Source organism: Cololabis saira, chromosome 17 (assembly GCF_033807715.1).
Source record: "Cololabis saira isolate AMF1-May2022 chromosome 17, fColSai1.1, whole genome shotgun sequence".
Classification (NCBI taxonomy): Eukaryota; Metazoa; Chordata; class Actinopteri; order Beloniformes; family Belonidae; genus Cololabis; species Cololabis saira.
Window position 1 is genome coordinate 36111676 of NC_084603.1, and position 8537 is coordinate 36120212.

The 8537-nt window shown below is 42.6% G+C and overlaps 1 protein-coding gene across 1 annotated transcript in view; it reads right to left on the reverse strand.

The window, feature by feature from the left end:
* Positions 1–4084, reverse strand: part of LOC133463421 (fibroblast growth factor-binding protein 2-like) — a 15969-nt gene extending 11885 nt beyond the window's left edge. The window contains exon 1 of the mRNA XM_061744959.1: positions 3977–4084. Within this exon, the coding sequence (XP_061600943.1) occupies positions 3977–3979 (3 nt within the window). The 5' untranslated portion in view covers positions 3980–4084. The remainder of the gene's footprint in view (positions 1–3976) is intronic.
* Positions 4085–8537: the final 4453 nt, after the last annotated feature.

Consider the following 8537-nt stretch of genomic DNA (forward strand, 5'->3'; position numbering starts at 1 on the left):
CCATCATCTATCCATCATCCATCATCCATCCATCCATCCATCATCCATCCATCATCCATCATCCATCCATCATCCATCCATCATCCATCCATCATCCATCCATCCATCCATCCATCCATCATCCATCCATCCATCATCCATCCATCCATCCATCCATCCATCCATCATCCATCCATCCATCATCCATCATCCATCCATCCATCCATTCATCCATCCATCATCCATCCATCATCCATCATCCATCCATCATCCATCATCCATCCATCCATCCATAATCCATCCATCCATCCATCCATCCATCCATCATCCATCCATCATCCATCATCCATCCATCCATCCATAATCCACCCATCCATCCATCCATCATCCATCCATTATCCATCATCGATCCATCATCCACCCATCCATCCATCCATCATCCACCCATTATCCATCCATCATCCATCATCCATCCATCCATCCATCCATCATCCACCCATTATCCATCCATCCATCCATCATCCATCCATCCATCCATCTATTTTTGTTATCTACATGAAGACCAGTCTCATTTTAAGTCACATTAATGTAGATATCTCCACATCAAAGGCTAATTATTTTGACACAGTAATAACAATTAATTTCCTTGAAGAATTAAACTAAAATGTTGTTTCATTATTATGCTGCAACCCCTCTTCTAGCAGAGTAACTGTGTAAATCTCCTGCTGTGAGGTGGAATGACCTTTTGTCCCAGTTCTTACTGCAGCTGAATAAAGCTCTCCGACTGAAGACACTCTGTTGTTTTAACTGTGTCTACATTTTTATCTTTGTACAATCAGCTCCAGGAGCTCCACAACAGTCCCGCACAGATCCAGCCTTCTTCATCTGTTTTTTTTTCTCAACAGATAACTGCAGGTAAAACTGCAATTTTCCACCAAGACTAAAGTTTTCCAACCCCTTTCAACACCACTCAGTTCTGTATGCAGTCTGTAATCCGTCTGTCAGTGACCCAATGTAAGGTTAATTATAATCAAGAGCTTTAAAAAAAAAAGTTATGTATTTTTAGTTTACATTTTGTGATAAGTAAATGTAAATTGCTATATTGGTTACAGCTTTTCGATAGGGTTCTTGTTTTGAAATGAGAATTTGAATTGAAATACGCGGGAACTACTTAACGATGAGACCACCTTTTTATCTCTCAGCAGTCTTTGGCCGTCAAGCCTACAATGTTGTTCCAAACTTAAAGCTATACCCAAATATGACTTTGTATATGCATTTACAAATTGTATCTACAAAGATTCTTTGACATTTCAAGGACAACATGTCAACACTTCACCGTGCCTGTGTTGCTCCTCCATGAGCTAGCTGCAGCTCTTTGGACTTGTTCACACGTTGCTTTGTTAAAAACCTTTGGCAGCTCATTTGAACTTGATAAACAGATCAGTTCTGTTGTCAAAACCAGCTTCTTCCAGTTACCAGCGTTGGCCAAAGTGAAGCTACGCTAACCATTTCGCCAGTCATGCGCGTGTTTTTGATTACTTGAATGTGGGTTTTGTCGGGTCTCCTTGTGGCAGGGTGGAGCAGCTGCAGCCACTCAGGCTGACGGGACACACCTGTGTCCCGTCAGAGTGGCTGCAGCTCCTCCACCCTGCCACACTCCTGTTTTAGCTTCAGCCGGTGTAAAACACTGCCCATTGAGGGTTTATTCCTATATTTTAAGGCTTTAAATGGGCTGACACCACCGTACTCGTCTGAAGTTCTTCTTCTTTCCAGCCCTGTCGGAGGGCTGACATCATCCTGCCAGAAAGCCCTCCTGGTTCCCAGATCCGGACTCAAATGGAGGTGACTGAGCCTTTTCTGCAGCCGGACCCACCGGTACACATAACTACACCTCGGAATGTTGTTATCTTTACTTGTGCCTTCGATTTGTACGTCTTTGCATGTGTTGCTCATGCTTTATATTAATCTTAAGTGCACTTCACCCAACCGTTGTTGTTTTTAAATGTCCCACAGAAATCATTTGGACATTGAGCTACCCTGACTGGACTATGAACTGTGACACATAGTTGGAAACAGCTGAAGTGAGGTAGACGGAAGCATGCATCGTTTCTGCAGTTTTCCCCCGTCTATTAGAACATTTTCACCGCAGCTCCCCAAAACCATTTATGACAGCAACAAAGCCAGTTCAGCAACCTCCATTTAAGTTTGTTCAGAGTTGTTCTATGCTACCATGACAACCACGTAGCTTAGGGAACACGAGGACGCACAGATCAGCCCTTCTTAACGTAGCCTGGGCACCTTTTATCTGAAACAGTCGTAATTCATTTCAAAGCAGCTTAATATATATATGTAGACTCACATTCATGATTTCAGCATAAACTGAATAAAATGCACAACTATAACAATGCTGGTGGTGCAGAATATGCTTTATGCATCACACACACTGCAAAAACTCAAAATCTTAACAAGAATATTTTTCCTATTTCTAGTTAAAATGTCTAATTTTTAGTCAAAGAAAATCTCATTACACTTAAAACAAGACTCATCACTGTAAAAACAACAACAATGTTCACCTGTTTCAAGTAGATTTTCATTTAAAATAACTAGAAAAATCTGCCAGTGGAACACGATTTTTTTGCTTGTAATGAGAAGATAAATCTTGTTCCACTGGCAGATTTTTCTACTTATTCCAAGTGAAAATTTACTTGAAACAGGTGAAAATTGTCAAATAACATGTTATTTTTCTGGTAATGACTCTTGTTTTAAGTGTAATGAGATTTTTTGACTAAAAATTAGACATTTTAACTAGAAATAACACAAATATTCCTGGTAAGATTTAGAGTTTTTGCAGTGCATATATATATACAGTACTTAGTCAACACAACCAAGATGCCTGCAGAAGTAACCAACAAGCTTTTTCTGCAAAACCAACAACAGCCTTTCACTGATATCAAAATCAAATGCAGAGGAACCTGACAGCCTCACCCCTCCAAAGTAAAACACCAACGGATGATCTGATTATGTTTGGCCTTCTAGAAATGAATGGATACCGGTTAGTAAGAGAATGATCATACGCCATGTCTCCCAGTGGAACGAGCCCATGAACCTCAACGGGGAGGCGTCCGGGGGGCATCCGAGCCTCCTAATCAACCTCCTAATCGAACCTCTCCTGTGAGAGTTTAAGGTCCTGGCCTGACGAAGCCAACAGAACCACATCATCTGCAAAAAAAAGCAGAGACCCAATTCTGAGGTGACCGAACGCGGACCCCCGCTAGCTTCACCTAGAAGTCCATGTCCATGAGTCTGTCCATGAGAGTCATGAACTGGACCGATGACAAAGGGAAGCCTTGGCGGAGTCCAAGATCTGACCTGTCCAGAGACCAGAGAGCCCGTCAAAGAGTAACAGAGATCTCGGTTCCACACAGACTCCCAGAGCGGCCCCCATATGAATAATAAATAATAAATGAAGGACCTGCGCTGTTGTAAAACCTAAACAACTGCATGTTTAACTTCCCGGAGGCCGTCTGTTGGGATCAGATCAATACCTGACACTTTTCCACGCCTCAGCTGATGCTTGTGTTTGTCTGTCTGACCTCATCATTTACGAAGCAATGACCCAACACCGACAACTAACCTTTTTAAAGAAATAAAGTCCCTCAGACGATTTCTTAGTGCATGTTTATATTCTCTCTGTTGTTTTTGTACCTGCTGGGGCAAAAGTGACAGAATAAAACACTTGTAAAAGGGGAAGTCCAGTTTCCTCGTGACCATTGAAAGCAGACGTGTGATGGGAAAACAAAGACAAAGCAGCAAAACAAAAATAATCCCCTCTCAAGGAACCCCCTCCCCACTCCCCCTGCTTGATCCTCATCCGATGAAAGAAAAGTCTTTCCTCGCTGCGAGCAAAAACTCCAACATTGGGGTAAACCGACGCGGCAACGCGGATGGTTGAGTGTTGAGGGTTTGGTGGGAGCCGGCGTAGGCCCGGTGCTCTTACCATGGGACGCTCCTCCACTCTGAGTCGCTGTGAGAATGAGGGGGTCACCAACACTGGGATAAAAGAGGGGAGAAGATGGAGGGGGGGAGGAGGAGCAGGACAACCAGCAGGGGGAGGGGGATCGGGGGGAAATGAGGAACTCTAAAAGAAGAACTGCCCACCATTACCAACACATCCAGGACCCCTCCCACGCTCACCCCCGAGTGTGTGACGAGTGTGAGGAACTGGACAATACACACACTTGCAAACTCAGCTTTCATGTTCATAACAGAAATAGTGTATATATTTGGAGAAAAATGTCTTAAATGTTAAACTATTAAGTCTCCTTCCCGTATAATAGCATAAACTTAAATTTTTCAGTCACCAGCCAAACCACCGTGAGGACCATGTTTGATCTAATGTTTATAAACCAAAGATTAAATCTATTCTACCTCCGCAGTGTTCAAGTCTGAACCAGACCTGATCCTGGTGATGCTGTCCACGTTTTATACACACACTATATCTGTGATGGAAATGTCCACTAAACCTGTTCAAATGAACACATTTCTGGAGTTGGGAGCTGGGACTTGTCATGGTTTGACATTTCCCCCAGTTTGTGTTTTCAGTTCTGCCCCTCCTGTTTCCCATCTGCCCTGATTGTCTGCACCTGTGTCTCGTTATCCCCTGTGTATATCTAGTCTTGTCTTTCCCTGCTCCCTGTTGGTCCGTACTGTTTCCTCTCTCCATGTCTCCTCGCCTAGTTTTTGGATTCCTGTTTTTTGTTTTACTTTTGATCCTGCTCTGCAGCGTTTTTGGTTCACTTTTTGTTCAAATAAATCCTGCCTTTTTGCCAACTCCTGCCTCCTGCTCTCCTGCTTTTAGGTCCTCAACAAACCACACCCGTGACAGAACGGACCGACCAAGATGGACCCAGTGGGAGAGCTCATTACCCTCTGGGTGTTCCTCCGCCGGGAGGCGGAGAAAAACATGCGCTGGGTTGAGAAGGAGTCCCCTTTCACGCCTGGCTCGGGGTGGGCCAAGGAGCCCAGGGGAGATGAAGACGGCGTCGGCGCCAGCCCCAGCTTGCTCCTGTTCGGGCGGTGGTCCTAGATGCATCAGCCTCTGTTCCGGCGGTGGTCCCGGGCGCATCGTCTCCTGTGTTGGCGGTGGTCCTGGATGCATCAGCCTCTGCTCCGGTGATGGACCCGGGTTCCCCCTCAGCCAGCTCCGAGGATCCTTTGTCCCCCGAAACCTGCTCCGGCTCCTCGTATCCTGTCTGCCCCCAAGCCAAGTTCCACGCCACAGCCCAAGCCAAGCTCCACACCCGTGACAGGACTGCTGCTGGGAGCTGGGACTGGTGCTGGGACTGGTGCTGCTACTGCTTGACTTCAGTGCTGCCTTTGATGTGATCGACCATGACATTTTAATTTCCAAATTTATTAGTTATGGTTTTAATTTCTCTGCAATTCAGTGGTTTAAGAGCTATCTGTCTGACAGGTCACTAATAGTTTAAGTCCCTCGACTGTGGAGTCCCCCAGGGTAGCAGTGTGGGACCTCTATTATTTTCAATTTTTACAAATGATATGCCATATGTACTCAGTGAGGCTAAGTTGATTATGTTTGCTGATGATTCTACTCTTCATTATTCAGCCCCCACATGTTCAGAGCTTAATCAGGTTCTGTCTTGTGAGATTGGCATATTATATAATTGGATCAAAACAAATAAAATGATTCTTAATACATCAAAAACAAAGAGTATGATGTTTGGTTCTAGCTATAGATTATCTGATAATCATAAACTGAACATACAAATCATACAAGTCAAACAATTCAGCAAGTAAAAACTGTGAAGCTTCTTGGACTTTGGCTGGATTGTACATTGTCATGGTTTCAAAGGTCTCTCTCTAAACAAATTAACATGTTTTTTTATTTTTTTATTCTCAATATACTAATACATGTGAATTGTTTAAAAGTGAAAAGATTTGAGATTGAAAAGCCAGAAACTGTGCAGCGTGGTGGCGGGAACCTGAGTGGGACGGATGAGGGGACCTGTCCCTCCTTCAGAACAAAGACTTGCACAGGAATCTGGGTCAGGGCTTAACCCCCCGTCGACACTCCATCATGGGCGCTCGCCTCCTTCTTATTCAGCCCAGCACTCGGCGGAGCTCCCAACTCTCTCTTTTCTCTTGTGATTGCTGCCAAAAATCTGCTTGGCATGGGAAGGACTCCCTGGAAAACAAGTTGAGCCCAGAAACCGCAGCGTTCCCCTCGGGCTGGACCCATCAGAAACAAACATGTCACCTTGTTTTCAGCTGGGAGAGTTCCCGGAGCTGAAGAACTGCACTGATTAAAGCATTTTAAAACAAAAACAGGGGCGGCCGCCTTTTATTTACATCCCGTGGAGATGGTAATGAATAAAGTACGGTGAATGATGAAGGATCTTTCTTTCTTATTGTTCTTATTGTTCATCACACTAAATTACAAAAATAAATCCCATAAACCCATATTTTATTCACAACAGATAACAAAAAAACATATAAAATAATTATTAAAATCTCATTAAAAAAATATCAACTAATTGTAAATTTGATGGGAGCAACGCATCTCAGAAAGATTTGGACATAAGAAGTACTAACAAACAAAAATCTTCAATTCAATTTTATTTATATAGCGAAGCTATATTTGAGACTAACTATTATAGTCTTGTTTTATAGCTGCAACTATGACTACTGACTCTAACACACTAGAGTTTACACTACCTAGAGATTTACCAACACCAGCTAGAGGTTTACTAAACACTAACTATAGGCTTTACTAAACAGAAAGGTTTTAAGTTTAGTTTTAAAGGTGGAGGTGGTGTCAGCCTCCTTAACCCAGATTGGAAGTTGGTTCCATAGTAATGGTGCCTGATAGCAGAACGCCCACCCTCCAAATCTACATTTAGATACTCTAGGAACTACGAGTAAACCTGCACTCTGAGAGCGGAGAGCTCTGCCAGGAACATAAGGCACTATCAGGTCTTGTAAATACTGCGGAGCTGAGCCATTTTGGGCTTTATATGCAAGTAATAAAATTTTAAATTGGATTCTGAATTCTTCAACTAATTAGATTAATTGGCAACAAATCAGTGACAGGGAATAAAAAGATCATCTCAGGATCAGTAGAAAAGAAGAAAAGATGAGCAGATGTCTACCAAAAAAAGAACTGAGAAACTATTTCTAAATAATATTGAATATAAAAAGAAAAATACTTGAACTATCTCATCATCAGGCCGATCCAAGGAGAAGCTTATTGAAAAAGCTGTTTTTAGACAACTAAATAACTTTTTAACACAAAATAACTGCTATGATGCCTTCCAGTCAGGTTTTACACGGCACCACAAAGTGTTTAATGACATATGTCTGAATACAGACGCTAGAAACACGTCAGTCTTAGTTTTACTGGATCTCAGTGCTGCATTTGATATACGGTAGCTGACAAGGAGAACTAGACTGGTCTTTTTCCAGAACTGTACTAAACTGGTTCAAAACATACTTAGAGAACTGTAAGTACTTTTTGTCAATAGGTAACTTTACATCTGAGCAGACAAGAGTTACATGTGGAGATCCCCAAGGTTCCATCCTGGGAACTGTTCTGTTTAACATCTACATGCTCCCGCTGCCACAGATTATAAAGAACAACTAAATAAACTACCACAGCTATGCAGATGACACGCAGATATATATATATATATATATATATATATATATATATATATATATATATTACAATGTCACCAGGAGACCGCTATACTGTACAGGTGCTTGGTAGATGCATTGAGGGGATTAATGACTGGATGTGCCACAACTTTCTCCAGTTAAACACAAACAAAACTGAGGTAACTGTCTTTGGGGCCAAAGAGAAACTAATGTGGATTTTCTGGGCCGGTCTGAAGAACGATGCTATTCATCGACTACAGCTCAGCCTTTAAAACCATCATCCAAGACATTCTGATCAACAAACTCCTTCCATGGACCATCCACATCCATCTGCAGGTGAATAAAAGGCTCAGTACGTTTACATGCAGCAGTTCAAATTTCGGATTTCTGATTGTATAAGAAATCGTTCGGACTTTTAAACTGCATGTAAACACCTCAATCCGATCTACTTCGGACCTATTTCGGACCTATATCGGACATTTAATAATCGGATAGCAACACCTAGATAATTCGTTCAGAGTCGGAATGTTAACGCCATGTAAACGGAGACATCGGATATTGCAGTCTGTGCATGCTGGAGAATTTCCTCTTGGACTTCACCCGGAAGTGAAAGGAGACGGCGTGTGTTAAATAGTTGTTTAAACACCAACATGGAGATTGCAAAAGAGATGGTAGAAGCTTCATCAGGACACCGGAGCAGATCAAAATAAAGTGTAAAAATATACGGAAGGCGTACATTGGCACAAAACAAAACAAACGTCAACCGGAAGTGGCTCTTTGTTGAAATGGTTACAAAAGGTTACCATGGTTACAGCACCACATAGGGTCACAGAGTCAGCCATGCTCTGGCCATTTATCCGATTCTCTGAACAGCATGTAAACTC